Source organism: Diplotaxodon limnothrissa, linkage group LG9 (assembly GCF_057381915.1).
Source record: "Diplotaxodon limnothrissa isolate DT_005_m linkage group LG9, D_limnothrissa_male_GT1.1, whole genome shotgun sequence".
NCBI classification, from domain to species: Eukaryota; Metazoa; Chordata; class Actinopteri; order Cichliformes; family Cichlidae; genus Diplotaxodon; species Diplotaxodon limnothrissa.
This window is the reverse complement of record NC_140604.1, coordinates 36,993,445-37,019,643: the sequence shown is the minus strand read 5'-3', so window position 1 is coordinate 37,019,643 and position 26,199 is coordinate 36,993,445. Positions and strand designations below refer to the sequence as shown.

At 44.7% G+C, this 26,199-nt stretch overlaps 1 protein-coding gene across 1 annotated transcript; it reads right to left on the bottom strand.

Annotated features, from left to right (window-relative positions):
- Positions 1 to 1,823: 1,823 nt before the first annotated feature.
- Positions 1,824 to 26,120, bottom strand: sycp2l (synaptonemal complex protein 2-like). The gene is made up of 26 exons (XM_085362234.1): positions 26,054 to 26,120; positions 25,478 to 25,530; positions 24,926 to 25,045; positions 23,835 to 23,948; positions 23,649 to 23,753; positions 21,358 to 21,382; positions 21,002 to 21,081; positions 20,639 to 20,727; positions 20,503 to 20,537; positions 20,014 to 20,156; positions 18,148 to 18,200; positions 18,017 to 18,062; positions 17,829 to 17,921; positions 16,732 to 16,804; positions 16,485 to 16,612; positions 13,192 to 13,312; positions 13,027 to 13,076; positions 12,893 to 12,959; positions 6,656 to 6,789; positions 6,532 to 6,565; positions 5,647 to 5,739; positions 5,411 to 5,583; positions 5,242 to 5,336; positions 2,672 to 2,771; positions 2,012 to 2,058; positions 1,824 to 1,878 (listed from the first exon to the last, which is right to left on the bottom strand). Exons 1-26 carry the CDS (start codon positions 26,118 to 26,120, stop codon positions 1,824 to 1,826), a joined length of 2,193 nt encoding a protein of 730 aa, XP_085218360.1.
- Between the last annotated feature and the right edge of the window lie 79 nt (positions 26,121 to 26,199).

Below are 26,199 nucleotides of genomic sequence, written 5' to 3'. Positions count from 1 at the left end.
TGGATCACAGACAGCAAAGGATTTGTGTATTTGTGCTTTTACCCTTCTTCACAAATACTTTCTGGTCTTCACAGCCTGGTTCATGCCTGACAGGTCTCTCTGTCACACTCACGTAGATTTATAACAAGCAATAACAAAAACAAACCATAGAGGAAAAATGGAAATGGGTTTGAATGGAAAACGAAATCTTAAAAATGTAAATAAACAGTTTTCACTCTTATAATAAACTGATTGCTCTGAGATAAACTACATTCTAAACTGTAAATGAGCTGGGTACAGGACCCTAGCACTGATCCAGTTTAAAAGTCTGAAAGGTACCGACCCGTGATGTCTCAGCAGCTCAGGATCAGTCCGGCCATCAAAGTCCACGAAGAAGAAGAATACAGAGTTGTTGGCCCAGGTCCAGTTTCCGTCCAGTTCAGGCAGACGGAGCAGATTGCTGCTGCTCGGGTGTGCTCTTCTCTGAGTAGTGACACACCTGAGCAGCTCTCTCCCACCTGCCTCCCCTCTAAGGTCTCTAACGGTGCCTCATTAGGCATCTCCCCATCTCCTTTCCTTTGGGGGATCTTTGCTGTTTTTCCTCTTGTGTCAGTTTGTTGCCTGACGACTAGTGGCACAGACACAAAAACAAACTGGTTTCAGGCAGGACTCTGTTGGACCAGAACAGACTCCAGTCCAGATAAAAGGTCGAAACTGATGTTTGGGAGGAAACGGGTGCAGGAATAAAACTCGGAAAGACAAATCTGAGATATTTCAACATGCGATGCGTTTCCTTTGTAACCTTACTGAAATAAATGAAGCTTTGGGAGATAACGTGACTGCAGTTTTTTCAGCAGCTCCTCGTACAAACACCTGAACTCCTTTTATTTCTTCAGCCATGCAGCGACATTAACATGTGGCTCACATGCAGTCAGTGTAATCTGAATCATAAATAAAGGTTTTTGTCCACAACCAACTGCAGCTGTTTTAAACACCAAACTGCAGAAAGCTCTGAATCTCTGGCTGATTACTCTGAGCTGCATGCGTGTGATACAGACCATAAACTGTTTAAGCAGCAGGGGCGCTGCTGCACAGGGACCAGTACACTCAGCGTTTCACCACCTGTGCAGGCTCAAGGAGCGCTTCTTTTTTTTTTTTTTTTTTTTTTTTAACTGTGGGCATTATTCCCCTCATATTTATTGTGATTATTAAAATATTTTGTTTGCGTTTGTTCTTTGGAACAGACATCATTTCTCAAGTGCTCCACCAAGTTTGTCTCCACCTGGTGGATTGGTCAAGTCACTGCAGCCTTTCAAACTTTAACCATGGCAATGAGCTGTTACCACTAAAGACAATAAGAAATAAAATATAAACAAATAAATGTCAGCACGTATCGATTATTGTAACGCTCTCCTTTCTAGGCTACCAAAGAAAAGTTTTAGAGGTTTACAGATGGTGCAAGGCAGGCATGCTCTGTGGGGGTTTTTAAAGCTAAGTTGAAGACTCACTTGTTCATCCGATCCTACATGTCTTAATTCGCTGCCTTTAAAAAAAAAAAAAAAAAAAAAAAGTCATTTTTAACTTGTTTTTAAACGTGTATTGCTGTGCATCACTTTTATTTATCTCTTTATTTTCAAAGAGGTGTACTTTGTCTGAAAGCACTTTATAAATAAAATCATCATCACTACTACAACAAATAAAAATGAACTCACTGACTTCTGCTCTTTGTTTTTATTTGTTGTCTTCAAATATATTTTGTCCGTATTCTGAGGAGAAACTTAAATACTAAACTTTGTGTTCTAACAAAAGAAACTGAAATGTGTCTCTCAAAGACATATGCTTCTTTACTGGCTGGCTGGATGCTCCACCCCCGCCTCGCCACCCTCCGAAGACTTCAACCTGAGGTGACAAAAAATGAATCCTGAAGATTTAAAGTCTGACAAGTTAAAACTAGTCTGGATCAGTTAAGTGTAAGATTTAAAACAAAACTCAAACTCGATCTTTCCGTGTGAACAGGTGGAATCAGACTGACCTCTGCTGTTGTTCAGCGCAGAAGGAGCTGAGTCGCTGCATCTCAGACTGGAAAAAACAATTTTTGGATCAGGTCTTAAAAATTCAACCTTTGGTTTGGAAGAAGCCACAACTTTTCATCAGCTTATGTTTTTCTTGGTTGTTCAGTGCATGTACTACAGACTCATATATTCCTCAAATACACCTCACTGTCATTAGTAGTAGAAGTAGAGATAAGTTTCTCGGGCCCTGCCCTGTTCCCCACCACCAGTCCTCATTTGGGCCACGGTCACTTTAAGTTGCAGTGAGTTGTCACCACATCACCATGAAATGCTTCCAAAGTGGACGTAGCTTTAGGCCTGCTTTGATAATCTCAATGAAGAGAGCACTACAGATGTGAAAGCAGATGATAGAGTGTCAAGAGAGCAACTTTCAGGAGTGGCAGAGAAATGTGTTTAGAGATAAAGTTAAAGAGGCGAGGCAGAGATGGTTTGGAGATGTGCAGAGGAAATATCTTAACTTTGGGGGTTAAGCTGAGGAGAAATGGAAGCTTATGCATAAATGCTAAACATTTTAAAATAAATTTTCAAACTACAACTTTGCAAATCAGAGGCCGTGATTTAGCACTCAAGTGTTTGAGCATGTACACAGACTGTAGTATTACTGCAGTCTGTTGTAGTACCTGGATCTGAGTGGTTAAGGAGTTCAGGTTTGTTGAGTTTTCTTCAAATTGCTTCACCTGATCAGACACACCCTTTTCCAGCCTTTGTAGCAGCAATAACCTGCAAACACACAAACACACAGCGCTGTTTAGTCTGCTGTAGCTGTTGTTCTTTCAGTCTGTATTATTCTGTTTTTCAATTCAACTTTATTTATACAGCGCCAAATGAGAACAGTTGCCTCAAGGTGCTTTATATTGTAAGGTAGACCCCACAATAATCCATACAGGGCAAAACCCAACAATCATATGAACCCCTATGAGCACTTTGGCAACAGTCGGAAGGAAAAACTCCCTTTTAACAGGAAGAAACATCCGGCAGAACCAGGCTCAGGGAGGGACGGGGCCATCTGCTATGATTGGTTAGGGTGAGAGAAGAAAAACAGGATAAAGACACGATGTGGAAGAGAGAGAGATTAATAACAAGTGTGATTCACCAGAGAGTCCTATTAACCCACGTTGAGTGAGTGAAAGGTGACTCGAAAGGAAAAACTCAATGCATTATGGAAATCCCCCAGAGGGGCCTGAAAACTGAAGGCTCTGCCTCCCATTCTACTTTTAAATACTCTAGGAACAACAAGTAGGCCTGCAGAGCGAGAGCGAAGTGCTCTAATAGGGTGATATGGTACTACAAGGTCATTAAGATGAGATGGGGCCTGATTATTTAAGACCTTGTATGTGAGGAGCAGGATTTTGAATTCTGGATTTAACAGGAAGCCAATGAAGGAAAGACAAAACAGGAGAAATATCATATCTCACAGTACAATAATATTGAACGGGTTGCATTGTTGTACATGTCATGTCATGTTTCTCAGGTCTTTGTCTGAATTTCTTATGAACATTACTTGTCATGTTCTCATGTTGTTGCTAAGGATTGTCTTATTGCACTGGAGTCACACTGGGTTAAATATTTACACTTGGGTTTTAAGGGGTATTTATTATTTTCTTCACCATTTTATTTACGGGTTGTACGGAAGCCCCAAACGCAATTTCATTGTTCTCTGACAATGACAATAAATAAATAAAATACTAAAATACTAAATCTGCTCTCTCTTTCTAGTCACTGTCAGGACTCTTGCTGCAGCATTTTGGAATAACTGAAGGCTTTTCAGCAAGTTTTTAGGACTTCCTGATAATAATGAATTATAGTCGTCCAGCCTGGAAGTAATAAATGCATGAACTAGTTTTTCAGCGTCACTCTGAGACAGGATATTTCTTACTTCAGAGATGTTGCACAAATGGAAGAAAGCAGTCTTACATATTTGTTTAATATGTGCGTTGAAGGACATGTCCTGGTCAAAAATGACTCCAAGGTTCCTCACAGCGTTGCTGGAGGCCAAGGTAATGCCATCCAGATTAAGAAACCATATTTCTAAGATTTTGAGGGCCGAGTACAATAACCTCAGTTTGATCTGAATTAAGAAGCAGAAAGTTAGCGGCCATCCAGGTCTTTATGTCTTTAAGACATTCCTGCAGTTTAACTAATTGGTGTGTGTTATCTGGCTTCATGGACAGATAGAGCTGGGTGTCATCTGCATAGCAGTGTAAATGTATGCTATGTCTTCTAATGATGCTGCCTAAGGGAAGCATGTATAATGTAAACAGAATTGGTCCTAGCACTGAACCCTATGGAACTCCATAATTAACCTCAGTGTGTGTGAAGAGGACTCTCCATTTACATGTGCAAATTCGAGTCTATTAGATAGATATAAACCACTGCAGTGCAGTACCTGTAATACCTTCTGTCATTATTCAATGTTATGAGTGTTTGTTCTTTATGTGTGACTCCTCCCACCAGACAATGGCTGTGGGTTTTTCCTTTTCTCTGTCTCTTAGGGATGGACACCTGGGTGTGCCTGCTGAGTTGTTTGGTGGAGTTGGTTCCTGTCCTGGGATTGGATAATTGGTTGATCACCCCCAGTACTTAACCTCCAGCTGAACATCTGTAGGACCAAGGAGCTGGTGGTGGACTTAAGGAGTCAGCACAGAGACTACAAGCCTATTATCATCAATGGAGGTCCAGTGGAGAGTGTGCAGTCCTTCAAGTACATCGGTGACCACATCTCCTCAGACTTGACATGGTCTGCCCACATTCAGGTCCAGACCAAAACAAAAAAACAAAAAACTAGGCAGCACATGTATCATCTCCGACAACTGAGGAAGTTCAGTTTCTCTCCAGGGATCCTCAGGACTTCCTAAACAATTAAATTGGCTACAGAAAAACACCATTGTGTGTTGTAACAGGAACAGAAAGTGATATTCTACCATAGAGGGAGTGAACACCCGGTGACAGCCTGCCTAAGCTTGTTCAGATTTTTATAATATTATAGTTTTAGTTGTAAAATCAGTTGCTCTGCTAGCAGTACAGCTGTGCATGTTTATGAACATGCTCATAGCTCGATAGATGAACCCCTGAGTTGTCTAATCAAGTAGAAAACTAACTTCTTGTGAGTGATGATGTAAAAATAAGAAGTCAAAAGAGATCCTGGGTATGGAGAAGTGGATTCTGGGGAAAGGGATGGTGTATGCTGTACCTGTGTTGATGTAGAGCCATGAGCAGGGCGGACACATGTTGTTGTTGCTCCTTTAGCGAAAGAAGAATTTCAGTTTCAACTTTCTGCCAGTGGCCCTGAAATTTGAGTTACTGATTATCTAATCACAGCCAATAATAAAACCAATAATCAATAAGATGTGGTTACTGACAGTGAAGTGTTCCTCCAGCTGTGCTCTGAAGGTTTTGATGGAAGCTGTGATACCATACATCAGGTCTGACTCTGTCACTGCTCTCAGCTCACAAGTCTCACTGTCCACAGGTGGTCCCGCCTCCTCTGTTAACAGCCCCGGCTCTTCAGGTGAGCGGTCTATAACCAGGTGAGCTGGAGCAAGATTATCAATCATTTTAACTTCAGGCAAACTGTGTGAAAAGTATAAGAATTTACCTGTCGACAGTGGTTTAGATCCTTCTCCCTCTTGTTGAAACGCTGCCCTTCTCTTGTGGACCAACTCACCCTCAGTTTGATCTGACAGGTAACCTAAATACAGGAACAGGTAACAGGTAACCTAAATAGATAAATGTATAAAACCCTTTATACACTGAACAAAAATATAAACGCAACACTTTTGTTTTTGCTCCCATTCCCCATGGGATGGACGTAGAGACCTAAAATTCATTCCAGATACACAATATAACATCCTCCCAAACAGTGGTCACAAATCAGTCCAAATGTGTGGTAGTGGGCACATCTGCTATATTGAGATAATCCATCCCACCTCACAGGTGTGCCACATCAGGATGCTGATCTGACATCATGAGTAGTGCACAGGTGTACCTCAGACTGCCCACAACAAAAGGCCACCCTGGAATGTGCAGGTCTGTGCACTACTCATGATGTCAGATCAGCATCCTGATGTGGCACACCTGTGAGGTGGGATGGATTATCTCAATATAGCAGATGTGCCCACTACCACACATTTGGACTGATTTGTGACCACTGTTTGGGAGGGATGGTTATATTGTGTATCTGGAATGAATTTTAGGTCTCTACGTCCATCCCATGGGGAATGGGAGCAAAAACAAAAGTGTTGCATTTATATTTTTGTTCAGTGTATAAAAAGAGTCTTCAGGTTGTGAGTAAAAAAAAAGAAAGAAAAAAAAAGAAATTATCAGCTAAAATGAGTCATGTGGGTTTGGTCATTCTTTTTGCTGTCAGTGTTTTTCTGTTACATTTCTCACAGGTCTGCAAAAACAAATGATTAAAAAGGTGTTTCAGATGTCATGAAAGTCAGTTTGGAAGTGACAAATGTGGAGGCTGAGAAGAGCACACCTGAGTCTGGAGCTTTTCTTTTCCTGAACACTTCCTGCAGGAAGAAACAGGAAACTGATAAAAACAAAACAAAAAAAACAAGAAGGAACAATGGATCTGAAAAGAACTATCAAAGGACATGAACCTGCTCCAAAGGGAAGCTGCTTTCTTCAAAGTCCTGGGAGACCTGTAGCTCCACCCCTTTAGGGTCATCTGACACCGGTTCTATTGCATCTGGCAGGTGAGTTTCAACAGTGACGTCGCTGACAGTATGAAAACCTGAAATAGAAAACAAAAAACAGACCTGTAGAGGACAGGAGATCATTACAGTTCTTCCTGTTCAGAGAGGTTCATTTATTTTCCTATAGATGGGACTGGCCTTTAGCAAAGCACAATATTATCCACAGTTAAGCCTATTCAAATGGCAGCCCACGGGCCACATGCAGCCCAGAAGCAACCTGTGAGTGGCCCCGTCTGTGGTCGTGGAAGAAACGCAAAAAAAAAATTAATTTAAAAAAATTAAAAATTGAAATTCCTACAGCATAGTGTAGACTGAATGAAACACTCCTAGTAGCCTAGCAATATTTAACCCACAATGCACTGTGACGTAAACATATTAAATAATCATCGTAATATAGGATGCGACAACAGCATGTCTTTCTCAGTCCAAACGCGTAAAATTGACAATGAAAACCTTTCGGTTTAACCCTGCCTGGACTGACAAGTACTTAATCATTTTACCGCCAAATCCAAACACCAAACCTATGTGTTTAATTTGCCGTGAGTGTGTGAAGGCAACACAATGATAAACACCAGACTTCCTATACAAACTTTCCAGAGCGATCGAAGGAGAGGGCTGCAAAAGCACAGTTTAATTGCGAGTTTAACTGCATCTTACAACCGGAGTTGCACTACGATGATGAGGGTCCTGCACAGCCCAAGAGACATGCAGCAGCTTCCCTTCATGTTTGCTGGATCTTGGTGAAAAAGAAAAGGCCTTTCACAGATTCTGAAACAGTGAAATACTGCATGCTGGCCGTGGTGGATGTGGTGATAAATGATGAAAAAATTAAAGTGAGTGTGACATCTGCTATTAAAAACCTGTCACACAGTTCAAATATTCATAGAGTTGAAGTTCTGGCATCAGACGAGTTCGAAGTGCTGTTAGATGACCTGAAGAAAACGGATGCCTATAGCAGGAGATGGGTTCACAGACAGAACTGATAATGCACAGTTGTGCATATATGTCCGTTTTTTTGATGGCAAATTGCTAGGCTTACTACCACTAAAGGGACACACAGCTGGCGAAACAATGCTTGAGAAGATTTCAGCTTTTTTTGAGGAAAGTGGTCTGGATTTGAAACTTGTCTGTATACTTGTGACGGAGGAGGCTCCATCCATGGCAGGAGAAGTGAGTGCTTTGGCAGCACGGTGGTTGGCTGTTGAACAAGATGGCGCGGCCACGTCCAGACGCCTTCCTGACCGCTCCGCTCCGACTATCCACTTTTCTTGTTTTTTACCTATTTTTTGCTCTGGTTTACATCCCAAAATCCTCTAGTCTTATAGTATACGACAGCAGATCACTTGTAAACATCGGTGCCAAGGTTGCACATCTAATCTTGGCCACTTTTAAACCTGACCCTTCCTGGCCGCCAGAGATTCTACGCGGCGCGGAGAACAACAAAGGACGGGCCGCTCATCCGAGGCACAGAACAAAGAAGCGCCGGGGAAAACGCGCTGGTATTAGGAACAGACTGAGACAGCAGGCGCATCGCGCACCACTGCCCAGTATCCTACTGGCCAATGTACAATCCATGGAGAACAAGCTCGATGACCTAAGAGCATGGGTCACCTTCCAACGTGACATGAGGGACTGCAACATTCTGTGCTTCACGGAGACATGGCTGACCCCCACCATGCCGGACCAGGCCGTAACTCCGTCGGATTCATTCTTTGTGCTCCGCGCGGACAGAACGGCAGAGTCGAACAAAACCAAAGGTGGGGGAGTGTGTTTCATGATAAACAGAAAGTGGTGTGATGCCATGAGCATTTCTACTCTCTCCAGCGGCTGCTCGCCACATCTGGAGTTCCTGAGCATTAAGTGCCGCCCTTTCTATCTGCCCCGTGAGTTCACCTCAGTCATCGCCACGGCGGTCTACATCCCACCCCAAGCGGACACAGGTATGGCTTTGTCCGAATTACATGATGTGCTGAGCTCGCTTCAAAACAAGGACCCGGGCGCAGCAGGAGACTTTAACAAAGCGAACCTCAGACAAGTCATGCCAAACTTTTACCAGCATGTCTCGTGTCCAACGAGAGGGGATCGGATTTTGGATCACTGCTACACGCCATACAAGCAGGGCTACAAAGCTGTCTCACACCCGGCTTTTGGGAAGTCTGACCACAACGCCATCTTCCTCATTCCCCAGTATAAACAAAGCATACAGAGGGAAGACGTGACCAAGAGGGAGGTAAAACGGTGGACTGCCCAATCAGAAGCTACGCTACAGGACGCACTCAACGACGTCGACTGGGACATGTTCAGAGCATGCGCAGTCAACATCAACGAGTTTACGGAAGTAGCAGTATGCTTCGTCAATATGCTAGCGGAGGAGATTATCCCCACTGCCAGAGTCACCACATTCCCAAACCAGAAACCGTGGATGGACAGATCGATCCGCACTGCAGTAAACGCCAGGACCGCCTCCTACAACGCGGGTCTCGCCACTGGCGATATGAGCGCCTACAAAGCGGCCTCATACGGCGTGCGGCGCGCGGTGAGAGATGCCAAACGCCGGTACCGGGAACGTGTGGAGTCCCGCTTCCACCAGGGCGACACACGGAGTATGTGGCACGGACTACGCACCATTACGGACTACAAAGCCAGGGACACTGCGCCGATCAACGCCGACTCTGCATTCACCAACGAGCTGAATCGGTTCTACGCCCGTTTCGAGGTTAGCCAGGCGGCTAATGCTATCTACCGCCTGACTACCGAGGACAGTGACGTCATCAGCGAGAGACCGGTGACCAGCATCGCAGAGCATGACGTCCGAGCGGCACTGAGGAGAGTGAACACAAGGAAAGCGGCGGGGCCAGACGGCATCACTGGCTGTCTGCTGTGCTGCTGTGCTGACCAGCTAGCAGGTGTGTTCACTTACATCTTCAACGAGTCCCTGGCGAAGTCTGTGGTCCCCACATGTTTCAAAAGATCCACCATCATCCCCGTGCCCAAGAACAGCAAACCCTCATCCCTGAACGATTACCGGCCAGTTGCACTGACCTCTGTAGTAATGAAGGTGTTTGAGAGGCTGCTGAAGAACATCATCTCCTCCTCCATCCCAGACACCACAGATCCGCTGCAGTTCGCCTACAGATCCAACAGATCCACAGAGGATGCCATCGCCCACGTCCTACACACCACTCTCAGCCATGTGGACAAGAAACAGGGTAACTATGTGCGAATGCTGTTTGTTGATTACAGTTCAGCGTTTAACACAATAGTGCCCTGCAGACTGTTCACAAAGCTGAGGGATCTGGGACTTAACAGCCGTCTGTGTGCATGGGTGTTGGACTTCCTCACTGGCAGAACTCAGGTGGTGAGGGTGGGCAGGTGCTTCTCCAACAGCATCACCATCAACACAGGAGCACCTCAGGGATGTGTCCTCTCGCCACTGCTCTACTCCCTCTACACTTCAGACTGTGTGGCCACCCATGGCTCCAACACCATTGTGAAGTTTGCTGACGACACAGTGGTGTTGGGTGCCATCTCCAACAACGATGAGGCGGCCTACATGGATGAAGTGAAGAATCTGGCATCGTGGTGCCAGGACAACCACCTCCAGCTGAACGTCAGCAAGACCAAGGAGCTGGTGGTGGACTTCAGAAGGGGTCAGCACAGAGACTACAAGCCCATCATCATCAATGGAGCTCCAGTGGAGAGGGTGCAGTCCTTCAAGTATCTTGGTGTCCACATCTCCTCAGACCTGACATGGGCTGCCCACATTCAGGTCCAGACCAAAAAGGCTAGGCAGCGCCTGTATCACCTACGACAACTGAGGAAGTTCAGGGTCTCTCCAAAGATCCTCAGGATTTTCTATACAGGCGCTGTGGAGAGCATCCTCACACAGAACATGACATCGTGGTTTGGGAACAGCTGTGTGAAGGACCAAAAAGCTCTCCAGAGAGTGATCCGTACAGCAGAACGCTGCTGCAGGATTGCTCTCCCCCCGCTTCAGGACACCTACACCAGGAGATGCCAGACTAGAGCAGCGCAGATACTGAAGGACCCGTCCCATCCTGGCAACAAACTGTTCCAACTTCTGCAATCTGGTAGAAGGTTCCGCATCATCCGGGCAAGGACAGAGAGACTCAAGAGGAGCTTCTATCCCCAAACCATCCGTGCCCTAAACACACACACCCGCCCTCTCACATCATCTATAACTGACTGAGTCAGGACTCTTCCAGACACTAAACCAAGGCACAATGTACATTTCAATTCCTTTAATTTTAAATATGTTTATATTGTCTATCCTGTAAAATAGTCAGATGTCTATTCATATTAATGTACAGAATTCACCTGCTTGCTGCTACTGCACATTCACCCAGTGTATATACTATATACACACACTATATATATTCAAATCAAATCAAATCACTTTTATTGTCACATCACATGTGCAGGTACATTGGTACAGCACATGTGAGTGAAATTCTTGTGTGCGAGCTTCACAAGCAACAGAGTTGTGCAAAATACAATAATGTAAACAAGCAAAATACAAGAATGGCTACATCTGAAACTAATAAATATATGTACAATATATAATAGTATATGCATTTCTGGATGTGTATACTAAATTTTTTTTTGTGTGTGTGTGTGTGTGTGTGTGTGTGTGTGTGTGTGTGTGTGTGTACACACATATTTTACAAATTAAATAGAGTAAACAATAAATAAAATATATAAAATAAAATATACAGAGTGTAGACATGTGCAAAACAGTGGCGTTACTGTACAGTATGGAGTGCATAATGTTAAAGTTCTAGTAGTGAAGCTGAGGTGTCTATGAAGTGTTCAGCAGTCTGATGGCCTGATGGAAAAAGCTGTCTCTCAGTCTGCTGGTACGGGACCGGATGCTGCAGAACCTCCTTCCTGATGGAAGTAGTCTGAACAGTTTATGGCTGGGGTGACTGGAGTCCTTGATGATCCTCCCCGCTTTCCTCAGGCACCGCTTCCTGTAGATGTCTTGGAGAGAGGGAAGCTCACCTCCAATTATCTGTTCAGAGCACCGCACTACTCGCTGGAGAGCTTTGCGGTTGTAGGCGGTGCTGTTGCCATACCAGGTGGTGATGCATCCAGTGAGGATGCTCTCAATGGCACAGTGATAGAAGGTCCTGAGGATGCGGGGGTTCATGCCGAATCTTTTCAGTCTCCTGAGAAAGAAGAGGAGCTGCTGCGCCTTCTTCACTGTTTTGTTTGTGTGTACTGACCACGTAAGATCCTCAGCCAGATGTACACCAAGGAACCGGAAGCTGCTCACTCTCTCCACAGCAGCGCCGTTGATGGTGATGGGGGTGTGTACTTCTCTGCACCTCCGGAAGTCCACTATCAACTCCTTTTTTGCACATGTCGAGGAGCGTGTCAGGCTACATTTCACTGTGTGTTATACTTGTATAACTATGCATGTGACAAATAAAGAACCTTGAACCTTGCACTGCATTGTTCATCAGACTGTGTTGTACACAAAACTAAGTGCGGAGCTCAAAACCACAATGGACAGCGTCATGGCTGCAGTTTATTTTATTCGCTCAACATCAAGCCTCCAGCCCTGCTTATTCCGCATGCTGCTCGCAGAAAAGTCTGCTGAGCACCATAACCTGCTGTTGCACAACGATGCCAGGTGGCTGTCCAAAGCCAGGGCACTGGAGCATTTCTGTGATGTCAAAGAGGAGATCACAGCAGGCAAAAAAAAGCAGAAACTGCAGATGTGACCATTGTCCTTTAAAATGTGTCTGTTTCAGCAAAATATTTATTTTGAAAGGGAATTTTCAAAATGTTTTGTTTTTTTATTTCAAATGTGCAAAGAGTTTAGTTAGAGCTCCCCTTTTTAATGGCCCTTTTTTGTGAGCGGTCACCAGATTCACAGGGAAAAAAAAAGAATAAACATTACTTGTTTTTCACTTGTGTGGGTTTGAAATGGATCATGATCTGCTGCTTACTGACTGCAACAAAAGATCAGTTCCTCGGTTTCAAAATCTTTCCCAACGATTGAGTTGAATAGCTGTGATTCACAGTGATAAACCACTGAGACGTTCATTTGTTTAGATCTTTACAGTAACTCTAAACTTCGAAATAACCCGGGGCTTAAAGAAGAAGCTAACTTACTGTGACATCCAGACGTCGTGTGTCTGATTTGATCAAACAGGACCTCCGCTGCACTTCTGGCTGCAGGCTAAAAGCAGAACCCTGAAGGTTAGACATCAGAAACAAACTGTTTATTTGTTGGCGATTGTTGTTACCTTGGATACAGTGGAGTCGTCTTCACTGCTCGGAGACGACAGAGGTAAAACTATGGAAGGAGAAAGGTTAGTTAATTTGTAACGATAACACAATGAAAGCCATCTCCCTCTGATGATGGTGCGGTGATAACAATTATGTACAAGTTCAATGAAGATGTGACTCACTCTTAAGCTGGCTCTTACTTGGCGCCTTCTTATGGCCATACGCTCGTCTGCCATGTTTGTTTGTAGTCGAGGCCTGGGCTGTACCGCCTGGATCTTTGACATGTGGGGTATTCTGCACTTTCTGTCAGAGTGGGACATCATCAACATGAAATAGACAGACTAATATTAATTCCACACAGGAAATTTACTTGTTACATCAAGAGACCGGAAGACAAAATAATAATAATAATAATAATAATAATAGATTGGGTGCCTTGAAAAGCGCTATATAAATCCAAAGCGCTTTACAATACCACTATTCATTCACTCTCACATTCATACACTGGTGGAGGCAAGCTACAGTTGTAGCCACAGCTGCCCTGGGGCAGACTGACAGAAGCCAGGCTGCCATATCGCGCCATCGGCCCCTCTGGCCAACACCAGTAGGCAGTAGGGTAAAGTGTCTTGCCCAAGGACACAACGACCAGGACCTCACTAGAGCCCAGGGATCGAACCGGTGACCTTCCGGTTACAGATGCGATTCCCAACCCCCTGAGCCATGGTCGCCCCCGAAAATAAATTCGTGATTACTAGAAAAACTTAATAGAACAAACAGTGTGCAATAAAGCTAAACACTATAATACTTACAAATGGATGCTATTTACAGTAAATAAAGTCTGAATATTTTTGCAGACAGCTATCACAGCTGTGTACTGCAGTCTGCTGTGGGGATGAAGGGCCTACGACCCTGCTCCTACACCGTGACTAACAGCCCACTGCTGAAGGAGCTGTTCAGGGCCTCCACAGTCTCATGCAGGGGGTGACCAGTGTTGTCCATAATGAACAAGGCCCAGCATCTCTATGGGGTCTGGAGGACTGTCCAGGATAGAGCTTGCCTTCTTCACCTATTAATCTGTTGCTCTCCATCTCTCCCTTGCCTCCCCAGCAGACAACTGCATAAAAGATAGCTGAAGCCATCACAGTGTAATAAACACTCTTCACTAATATCCTGCACATGCCTGTCTAGCACATGGAGCCCACTTTAAAACAGCTTGTACAGTGCGTGAGCGTTGTGTGTCCAGTTTATTGTTAAGGTGAAGTACCCAGGGATCTTTACCTGTCCCAACCCTGATGTCCAAACAGGTTTGAACAGACACTCCACTCCCCCAGCCCAATCATCTCTTTTGCAAACCCCCGCGTCTTCGACAAATGTCAGCTTTTGTTCCCATGATTTCACACCTCTCAGCCCTCACCCACTCTTCTGCTACACAGCTCCCCTCCTCCACCACCATCCTGTCCCTGTCAGTACTTCAGGCGAGGAATGGCTCAAGGTCAAGGTGAGAAAGGCTGCAGGTCTGGATGGCATCAGCTCCAGGCTCCTGAGGAGCTGTGCAGACCAATTGTGTGGCATCCTGGCATACATGTTCAGCACGAGCAGGGGAAGCTCCACAGCTGTGGAGTGGTACTAGTACTGAAGACCACACATCCTGGATGGACCTCAACAGCTGATGAAGACCCTTGAGAGGTTGGTACTCAAACATCTTCGCCCTCTGACGTCTTAATTGGATCTGCTGCAGTTGGCCTACGACCCTAGCACTGGGCTAGATGATGCCAACATCTACCTCCTGCACCAAGCTCTGACTCACTGGAGTCTGCAAGCAGTGTGGGGATCATTTTCTTTAATTTCTCAAGTTCTTTTTGGGGGGGGGGGGGGGGGGGTGTTTTTGTTTTGTTTTATTATTCATCTTCTCTAGTGGTTGTTATGCTGGATGCTGGTTATGCAGGTTAGATTGGTAAAACAAAAGGAATGCAGAGAAATAGAAATAAAAGAAAAGGGTGAAGTAAACAGAGTTCTCTAACAAAGCTCACTCATATGATACACAGCACCTAAAGACAAAACAGAGGGGGCACACAAACAAATATACAGCTTGTGTGTGTGTGTGTGTGTGTGTGTGTGTGTGTGTGTGTGTGTGTGTGTGTTCAGTGATTTAAAAATCATTGTGAGGCTGCAATCAAGAAACCCTTCTGAGACCCAGCAACCAGACCAATCCTCTACCCTTAATAACAAAGGGATGTAGATGCAGCGAGCCCTAGATCCAGGCCTGTCCACCTACACCTTCTGAAGCGTGGATGGGCAGGTGGCCCCGTGCTCTGCAGTGATCCCGGGTGCAGTGTACTCGCCCCCACAAAGATGTTGGGGACTCCCTGGAAAGAGAGAGGTTCAGTAAGCACCGCCAGTTCTCACACCCTGCCACAGGGCAAGAAAGAACGGACCAGTGTTGAGTGCAGCACCAAACTGGAGGCCAGCACCCTTCCTCCCCACCACAGCGAGTACTCCAGCTCAACCTCTCAAAGCACCAGCACATCACTCAACCGACAGTGAAGACAGAAGAACAAGACAAACTAGCCTGAATTGGAGACAAGCCACAGCACCAGCTCCCCCAAGCCATCTAAACTGCTCCCTCTCCTGAACATGTGAGGACGACAACAGACCCCCCACACTGACACCAGTGAACATTCAGGGAACGGACCTGTACCTGGGTGTTCACCTGAACAATAAACTGGACTGGAGTCCCAACACTGACGTTATTTACAGTATGGGTCAGAGCAGACTCCACCTGCTGAGGACAACAAGATCTTTTCAGGAGCATACCCTGCACTCCAAGACCTCTGTTGTGGCCTCGGCCATCATCTATGGTGTTGTCTGTTGGAACAGCAGCTTCTCTACAGCTGAGAGGAAGCAGTTGGATAAGCTCCATACGAGGCCAGCTCTGTCCAAGGATGCCCCCAGTGCAGGTAGTAGGAGACAGAAGAACTCCAATGTCTCCCAACCCGTGCATGAAGCTGTTGCAGAACTGGAGAGCCCCTTCAGTGACAGACTGCCGCATCCACAGTACACAAAGAAGCGTTATGGCAGGTCCTTCCTCCCAGCAGCTGTTAGACTTTTATAACCATTGATGCAGCTTCTCATAACACCGAGAAATCAAACAAAAAATAAAACCATGGCTCAGGTACAAATTCAAGTCTGAAGAGAGACCGGTTATCAGAAGAGAAGCACTGACAGATTTAAACTACCTGTGTCACCTGTCTAAGACACGCAGACTGCAGATCTGATGATACAATTACAAATATTGATCCTTGACCAGCAGTCATCAAAACCTTTTTGTTCAAACATGGTAGGGGTTTTTGTTTTGTTTGTTTTTTTACAGGAAAAACTGATTAGAAGTCCAATAACAGAACAGTCATCACTGTCTTTGCGAGTTGGCGAGACAGAGCGGCAGGCTGACAGGACAGGTGGTGAGACAAACCATTACCATGAACACTCTCCCAGCTGCCTCTTCCAGTTCTTTGTGGTGTTTGGAGTTGAAGGTCAGCTCCACTGTCTGGCCTCTGACATTGTGGTGCATGATGGGATTGTTCAGCCAGAAACTGAGGACCGTCTCTTCCCCAGGGCATCATGGGAAAAACAGAATTGTCCAATTCATGCTCTGGTCCTACTTATACATGATCTAACATACCTGAATGCTTCAACATGCTGGATTTTAGGGTTAAAGTTCTGACCATTCTGTTTGACCTGCAGACTGTAATGATCCACCTCCTCCTTCGGCACATGAATGGATCCCCACAGGAAACCCTGAACAAAAACATAACCAGAACACAGCAGGAGAAAAATGTGAATATGCAGCCAAACTCAGTGTCCAACTAAAACTTCAAGGCAGTTGTTCCCTTTGGTGCTTTTAAACAAAACCTTATTGCATTATTTGACACAACATTTTATTTGAGGGTGCCTTTCAGAAACCCAAGGTCACCTTACAAAGCAAAAAATGAAAGGGGCAATAATTATAAAACAAGTTATCCATCCATCCACTTCTCTTTTTCAGAGTTGTGGGGGGCGCTGGAGCCTATCCCAGCTGTCATAGGGCAATAGGCGGGGTACACCCTGGACAGGTCGCCAGTCTGTCGCAGGGCTAACACACACAGACATCCATTCACACTCACATTCACTCCCACATTCATACCTATGGACAATTTAGTTTAATCAATTAACCTATCCCCACAAACTGCATGTCTTTGGACGGTGGAAGGAAGCCGGAGTACCTGGGAGAACATGCAAACTACACACAGAAAGACCCCGGCCTGATGGTGAAATTGAACTCAGGACCTTCTTGGTGTGCAGCAACAGTGCTAACCAGTGTGCTGCCCATAAAATAAGTTAAAATTGCAAAACAGAACTTGACAACAGATAAAAATCAGCAAAAAAGTGAATAAGCCAGTTTGAACAGATGGGTTTTGAACTGTGACTTAAATATAGGAAGAGAGTCTACATTTCTTATGGCTGGAGGAACAGAGATCCAGAACCGAGGAGCAGAGCAACTGAAGGCTCCCCATAGTGGTAAGACGAGGAGAAGGAACAACTTGAATGGCAGACGAGGATCTGAGAGGCGGGAAACAGTGTTGGTATGAAGCAGATCACAGAGATAAAGAGCAGATTTATGGATACACTTCCAAGTGAGAAGTAAGATTTTAGAGTTTATCCTGGCTTCTATTGGCAACCAGTGAAGCTGCCGAAGAATTGAATACAGCTTATCAAGCAAGCCCCCCAAAACAACCTAAAGTCTGTCAGTTCTACAGTAAAACTTCATAGTATGGAGTACTACCTGAGGCTCATCAATGAAGAAGCTGACACATCCTGAGCCCGTGTTAAAGTCTATCCAGAACTCATCTAGTTTCTCATCTTTTGGACGAAAGAGCTGCACAAGAAAACATACAGAGTCTGAATACAAATGCCAAAAAAAATTACGTCCTTTTTAAAAAAAATTTATTTTTCAAAGGGTGAAAAATGTACCTGAGTGGAACTGAGAAAGGCACGGAGGCAGGGAATAGTGTAGACGCTGAGAGACAGAACACAGGTAACTACTGTGATCAGAGTTCTCCGATTTACTTTATATTAATAAATATTTAAATATGGTTCATCACCTCCCCTGGTTTCCATGGTAGCAGTTGACAAAATTCAAGAATCGTCTGCAGTCCTGCACAGTGAGACAGATGGCTGACTTACTTCATAAAAAAATTAAAAACCTGTATAAAGACAGTTAAGCCAGTTTCCCAGATATGCGGTTCAGTTGGCGTCATCGATCCACGACGTGATGAGACCCTGTTGGTTTATCCCAACCTCACCTGTGGTCACAAGCCGTGGCATGGACTAAAAGACACAGAAAATAGCTTCCTCTGGCTCTTCCTTGAGATGGGGTGAGGACTTTGGTCATTTAGGAGGGGTAGAACTGCTGCTGCTCCACATCAAAAGTGACATCTCCTCGGTGAGGTATTGCAGGAATGGAGGTCCAGGCTAGACCCAGGACATGCTGGTTAGATTAGAGCAATTGGCTGTCTGGTTGGGTTTTTATTGAAATTATTTTCTAGACTCCACCTCTCTGGGAACATCTTAGGCTCTCCGAGGAATGGAGGCCCATCTCATCTCACCTCACCACACTCCCTGCCAGTGGCTGATGCCCTCAGACGTTGGTGTGTTTGTGGTTCTTGGTGTCTGGGGCCGAGAGCTCATGTATGTACCGATTCATGGCCGATTGGCGGGCCCTGGCGCCTGTGGCCCAGGTGGGCCTCTTCCGGGGGATAGGGTGCCCTCAGGCCTGTGGGCATGGGGCTCGGTCCTCTCTGGCACAGCTGGCTGCCGGCAAAGCATGCGGGCACGTCACAGCAACCCCCTCTGGCCTTTGCTCCGTGGCTGCTGGGTGACCTCTCGTTTGGGGCTCTCCTCAGCTCTTCCCAGGAGGGTGGCACGGTTGCCCCCCTGGTGGTCCTCCTTGGGTTCTTGTACTCTGGGACCTGGATCTCCTCCATACTTGCTATATGCCCTGGGGGACGGGGCTATGGCTCCCCACACTCCCTAGCAGACCATTACATGGAGAAACCTTTTGAATACAAGTGTGCTGATCCACACAGGTGTGCACACAGACACAAACTACACCTTTCTTGGCTGCTGCCTCAAAGCACATTGTGCACTGTTGAGCTTGCGTACTGCACAATAACATGTAATATTTAGTATCTACTGTTAGCTAGTTTATTGTGATGGTGCTGTATTTATTATGTTGCTCTTTTTTGTTTGTTTTTTAATTATAATAAAAGGTTTACCAATTGGACCAATATGGCAAGGCCATGATGATCCAATTGGTAAACTAAATCCGCTTGGCATCTTTTTTGGCCTTCAGACATCAATTCTGACGCCTAAGATCCAAACGGGACAGGCAAAAAAGACAAACAAACAAAAAAACAAAACAGAAAATAAATTATTTTCTACTGTGGCCAAAATGACCTTGGTTCACTTTAGTCAGTTCAGTTTTATTTGTATAGGACCAAATAACAACAGTTGCCTTAAGGTGTTTTATCAAATGACTCTTGCACAAATAATGTTTATGTGAAACACGGAAAACAGTGATGCCAGAATGATAGCTGGCTAATAAGCTGTTACATTAATGCTGCATGTTTAGCCTAAAAGCTTCAAGTTATATTAGAGAAGATTGTTGTTTGTTTGTTTTTTTAATATACAAATTGTCAGAAAAAAAAACATTTTTTTTCCCTTCAAGATCACATTAATGAAATACTAATAATGCTTTGTGGATGTACTTGTTTTTAGGGTATGAATCCAGTCCAATCTTGTGGCTGACCCGAGGTAGACTTGGAGAAAATTTAAAGATTCACTTTGATTACTCAGAAGGTTCAATACAGGCTTTACAACCTGAACTGTGTGTGTTGTGTTCATCACACTGTGGAATTTAAACAGAAAGCTTGGAAATGACATACAGAGTGAGACAGCTGAGAACTCACCGACTCAAAATCAGCATCTCTGATGTCACAGAAAGCCATGCTGATGTCAGGGATGGAGAACCACTGACTGGCTTTCTGCATGCGGTCTCTGCGTGGAGTCATGCGACACAGAGCTTCTGACAGGCTGACCTGCAGCTCATAGTCTGAAACGGAGAACTACAAACGTGGCTGTCTGTAATAACACTTTTATTCTAGGCCCTTTCCCGTTTACGGGCTTCCTGTCTAACATAGAGGTGACAAACATGACGCTTCTATATATTCACTGCTAACAGCACTGAGGGGACGGTGTGCTCAGGTGTTCCAAGTGCAGAGTCAAGACTCGGCTCTAAACTCTTCTGTTCACACTCATGAGACTTCCTCAGGACATCGTTTAACCACAGCGATTCTAAATATCCGTAAAGCATTATGACAGGTGAAGAGAAAACAATCCCAATAAAGAAAACAAGAATCGCTCATGTTGAATATTCGGTGCGATTTGCTGTAACTCACCTCCAACTGTCAGAACTGCTGCAGCCACCTGGGGTCTGTCAGACAGGCAATCAAGCAGATAGTACTGAATTTAGATGGGTATACATGTGCTGGTTAGAAACATTTCAATGTAAAAATCTCAGTGTGCACTACAGACAGCATTTGGTTTTGATTCTGGTCATTCTGGATCAGTCGCCTCTGTTCTCGGCTCAGAGACTCCAGCACGCTGTTGAAAGTCCTGATGGCCTGAAACAAGAGAAATTACACTGAGGTCAGTCATCCAGATCACGGTGATCTAAGGAGCGTGGAAAGAAAAGCCACTGGAGTTCTTTGAGTTTCTTTGAGAAACTTAACTGCTCCTTTGGTTCATCCGCTTCTCTTTCCACGCTCCTTAGATTGCCTCTGTATTGTCCAAATACTATGTGACCCAGCTGTTCTTTAGAGTCAGAGCAAAGCTGTGTACAAAAACACATCACAGCCCAGCACAGACAATGAAAAGCACACTGTGTCAGTGCATTACCTCCAGTCTCAATGGGAAGTGAACTTCTGTTTCCAGAGTCAGATGAACCAACTGCAGAAGAACTACTGACAGCTGACTCACTGAGAAACGGACAGGTAGTAGATGACAGGACGGACAGGTGAGACTCATGCTTCGGTGGGAAATCTACATCATAACTTACACTGCCACCAGAAACTCATTTGATCCCTACACTGTAACCTTCCAAGAAATGTACCTACATGTCACTGAACTACCTGGAAGGTTGTGGTTTAGGGATGAAAGGAGCTGCCAGTTAACGAAGCTAGGACATCATCATCTCCAGCAGAAGTCTAAATGAAGCCTAACACATGAAGATCAAAGCAAAGACAGAAACCAACCTGGAAGAGAAGCTTGGCCAAGCAGCTGAAACGAGACGATAGAGAGTGTATTTAATGAGCCTGGTTCATCTCCCAGCAAACAGCAACTCTTACATCCTATGTTACACTGAATTAATGTGGAAAAGATTTTAATGACGGTTTCACTCCATCAGCAAAGTGTTTAGCATTGACCCAGTTATAAAATCGATCAAATTAACTGCATTAATCAGACATCTGCAGCCAGAGCCTGTAGCGAGCACAAAGTTGTACAAAACAAATGTTTGGGGTTTTTCTGCTTCAGGGTTCTGCGGTAGGACCAGTTCTGTTTACGTTATGAACTCTCTTTGTTAGAGTTAGCAGGAGCTGCATGTACTGAGAGGAAACTTAAAGCTCGCAGAAACTGTCTACAGTGTTGGCCTCTTATTGGTGGATGACTGGATATGTAAAGCGCTTTGGGGTCCTTAAGGACTAGTAAAGCGCTATATAAATACAGGCCATTTATTGTGAGTTTTAGCTCCAGGCTCACCATGAATCCCAGACTGTTCAGAAACACAAGCTGGATGCAGCTTTGGCCAACCTCCAGGAGAACATCTCTCATCACAACAAAGTGAAGGAGCTCTTCTGTCATAGTGGTCATCACTGTGTCGGTTACCTGTAATGCTAAAATAAAGCTGTAGCAGAGAGAGCTTGAAGGCCACCACATCTGGTGCTGCCAGAGTCCAAGACCAGAGCAGAATCTTTACAGTGACCCCAGTACAGGACTTTGGATCCAAACCAATGGCAGAAATGATTTGACTTGGACCGGGAGGTGACATGGATGAATGAAGTACAGCTAGATCCTAATCACCCAGACACATTAGGGAATCATTTCCAGGTCCATCACTATATGTGTTCAACAGGACGTTAGATTTGATCTCACATACTTAACGGTACGAAACAGTAAATGAAGTGTGATGTATTCATTTGGGGCACAGAGTGGAAAAAGGTGTGTCTGAGCATGTCCAGTGGTGCTTTTTATTTCTAAAGTAACAGTTACACATATGAAAGTTTAAACTGGACCCATGGAAACATGAAAGCATCCTGTTCCACAGCCTGATGAATGAATGCGATTGGTTGGACAGGTGTTCTTTGTGTGCGTTCTGCTTGTCCAGAGACTTGGCACGTGAACACATGGACAGTCCGTCTGAGCTGGGCTTCATTCAGCGGTATCGAACAGCGCTTTAAATTTACACAGATCCATTTGAAGGTTTTACAGCTCTAACGTATAACCTGTGAAATAATCAGCAGTACTGCATTTTACCACCAAATCACCAGAACCCATTTCTGTAATCCCAGGAGTTTGATTCTGTTCATCTGGACATTTTTAGTGGGACAAACGTTTCATCGTCAGGTGACTTCTTCAGTGTCAGCTGACTGCAGGTTTCCCCAACCTTAGACACAATCTGAAATCTGTGAGGTCAGTTTCTTCTTTCACCATCTTACAGTGCTGTAATCACAGCCATTCCCCAACTCTCTGTGAACTGTACTATGTCCAGAATCAGCCTTTTGGGATTTCCTTACCTGGATGATTGAGCATGCATCAAGACCTTTCTGCAACATTCTGCTACCTTTTACAACACTGTAGCATTTTATTCATGTTGTTTATAGATTTTTAATCACCAGTGGATAGAAATAATTTCCTGTGCAAGACAATGAGCTACATCAAGTCATATAAGCTGTTCCTTTCAGATTGATAGAATGCTACCAACACCACCTTTAATGTCAGCATGCAGGGTGTGAACACAACGAGTTGATAACCAGCTTAACAGTTTATGGTGACTGCTAACATCAGGGTAAGTGGATTCAGATAAAAAACCCTGGGTATGTCTGTGAAGGTTCTCAGACATCCACGTCATCGTAGTCTAAGGAGCTTGGAAAGAAAAGCGTCTGGACTTCTTTAAGTTACTTGAAGACGTTTCACCTCTCATCCGAGAAGCTTCTTCAGTTCTAAGGTCAAATGGTGGAGAGTCCCAGAATTAAACCCAGTGGAAGTATCCCACTGGGTTACTCCTTCGTACCTCTTTGGGGGGGATACTTTGGGGTGAAACATCTTCAAGCAACTTAAAGAAGTCCAGACGCTTTTCTTTCCAAGCTCCTTAGACAACCCTGGGTATGTTAAACTCACTTTATAGAATAAGTCCCAGGTGAGATGTTTAGCATCTGTTACCATGGCGATTCAACAAGTAAAACAATATTGGCCTTATCGACACAGCTAGCTAACACATGGATGTGGCTCCACAGTTATAGCCCTCTGGGTAGAGAAATGTTCTCACCAGGAAGAAGTCAAAGAACTCCTCAGTGAGATTCAGCAGGGGGGTGGAGATTCTCTGAAGGTCAGAAGTCAGCCGTTCACAGACCGCTTCAAACCACATCAATGCCTAAAAGGCAAACAACAACATGAAGGTAATGTGACGCATGACATCTGACCCGATTTATTCTGACAAATTTAGACAGATTACTTTAGCAGTCAGTCCATGACCGATGAGCATCTGCAGGTCTTCTTTGTTCTCTGCCAGAATCCCCAAAGACTTCAAGACAAGCATAGCTCTGCTGAAACCAGAATCACGCAGCTCCTAACAACCAAGCAAGCAAACAGGTGTGTGGTAAGACTCAGTCATGCTCACATCACTCTGATGCTTTATTGATCCTGCAGTGGAAACGGACGTTACACAAACAGGAGCATAAAGAACACAAACCTACTACAAACCAAGTAAAACGTACCACAGAGGCACGCTGAGGCCTTTTAACGTCAGGCAGGCCAGACGTTTCACGTACAACAGCGTGACTCAAACACCTCCACATGGAATACTTTGTTTGACATGAAACTTTGATTATGAACATGTCGGGTCTTTATGGCTGCTTGGAACCTTCCAGAGCGCTTGCTTTAACATGGACAAAACTAAATGTAATCAGTGGACTTTCCACATCAGCTGGTATGAAATATGAACTTATCGTGCAGATTTTTAGTCCCAAACCCAGGCACTCTCAGAGGCATCAACACAAAAGCCCATTTCATTTAGCAGACAGACTGAGGAGCATGCTCAGTCTGACTTCATTCTGGCCAATGATTTTCAGCCAATCACAGAAAACATCCTGAGGTCATGTGACTTGTTAAAGGTAAATGACATCATTTACCTTTCTGTTCATCATTTAAACTTCATTGTTTTCTAAAAGCTGTAACAGGAGGATAAGATGATGCCTGAGCTCTACAGCATCTTTATGTTAACTTTGATCTAACCTGTCACCAGGTGAGAGGCAGGTGCACCTGAATGGCAATGTGGTGGTCAGCTTGGCCCAGACAGGACGTTTAATCTTCCGTCTGTAACAGCACCAACTGTTGCACCACCCTGACCTCAGGACAGGCACTGCATCAGGTGGTTTCTAATGGCACAGGTCAACAAACCAACACAGTGTGGGCAGACACTGCCCCTTGGTGGTGAAGGTTTTTGTTAAATGCATAAACTTTTAAAGCTTAAGTGAACATTTGTGGTGAACATGGAGAACTCCTGTCTGATAGTCATGCATAGAGAACAAACAGTTACCCCCTTACCTTGGTAACCAGCTGGTCCAGCCGGGTGAGGGTGCTGCTGGTCAGTCCTTCATAGTAGAGCAGAGAAGCCAGATGGGACGTGTCTCCATGGAGCATACAGTCCTCCACCTGAACCTCGAACTGAGCGACAGGGAGATGCAGGTGTGTAAAACCATCAGACATAAAGTGTGCTCCCTGCACCAGACCCCACTGACATTCACTCTGATTTAAGAATCAGACGTTTGTTTGCTCCCAGTTTAAATGCAAAAGGATCACTTCCGGTGACGGACAGCAGGGGGCAGTACAGGCTGGACTGTGTGGCACAGGGGTGGACAAAATAACAGAAACACCCGCAGAAGCTGCTGTTAAACACGTTTTTAAAGTTAAAAACGATTTTGAATCGATATAGAAGCGTTATTGATTCCTAGTATGTGATGTCATCACCCTGATCTATGACGCACTGCAGTTTTCGGAGTTTCATAAATCGAGCAGGGAAACAACCAAAGTTCATAAATATACTTCCAATCGATACTTGACTTAATGATCAGTGATCATATCAAACTGTGAGTTTACCATCGCGTCTCCTCGTCCTCCCTCAGCTTCTGATGTGACGGGGGCGCGCACAGCTGGAGGTCATTAACTCATCACAGAGAAAGTAGTTCCGACACGCGAAGGAATATCGGCTTCTTTTTTGTGTACTTTGAGATTCTCACAAAAAATTGTAAATAAAATTAATGAAAATCTTAAAAATCAACTTTCATTAAAAAAAAAACTGTTTTAATGAGAAACACCAAAAGTCTCTCTCACACACACACGGAGGCGGGCGCGCAGGTCGTCAGGTGTGTCCTCTAATAGATGACTAATGAATTTGTTTGTTTTGGGAGAAACACTGACGTGTTTACACAACACACACGGACAGATTTTTTCAAAATCAGCTTATTTATTTAGAAGAAAAATAATTAATAAGAATAATAAACAGCTGTTGTTATTAATGTGGCTGTTGTTCAGAGCATTGATTGATGATTGGTGATCGTCACGAGGCTGCACACTTGTTTTTGTCTCGTTTGTATTTTTAGTTTTTCTTCCTCTCTCACCTGTACACACCCCCTCCCGCTCCCTCTTCCCTCCGCAGGCTCGCGACTCTCTCACCTGTCCTCTCACTTCTACCTGAGTCCTCTACAGAGCTGCACGCGCTGTCCGGAGTCACGCGGATCATTTTGAATGTTTTATTTCACCTGCGGACTTCCGGTTTGAAAAGAGGTTTGAAAACTTTTAATTTGGCTCAGATTCTAATT

What these genes read in the sequence shown, in the direction of transcription:
- sycp2l (XM_085362234.1), bottom strand. Translation starts at nt 26,120, where the DNA reads ATGATCCGCGTGACTCCGGACAGCGCGTGCAGCTCTGTAGAGGACTCA. An exon ending in CAGCTGGGAGAGTGTTCATG is followed by an intron (nt 13,313 to 16,484) that starts GTAATGGTTTGT and finishes CCACTCTGACAG; the next exon opens with AAAGTGCAGAATACCCCACA. An exon ending in TGCGCTGAACAACAGCAGAG is followed by an intron (nt 1,879 to 2,011) that starts GTCAGTCTGATT and finishes TTGTCACCTCAG; the next exon opens with GTTGAAGTCTTCGGAGGGTG.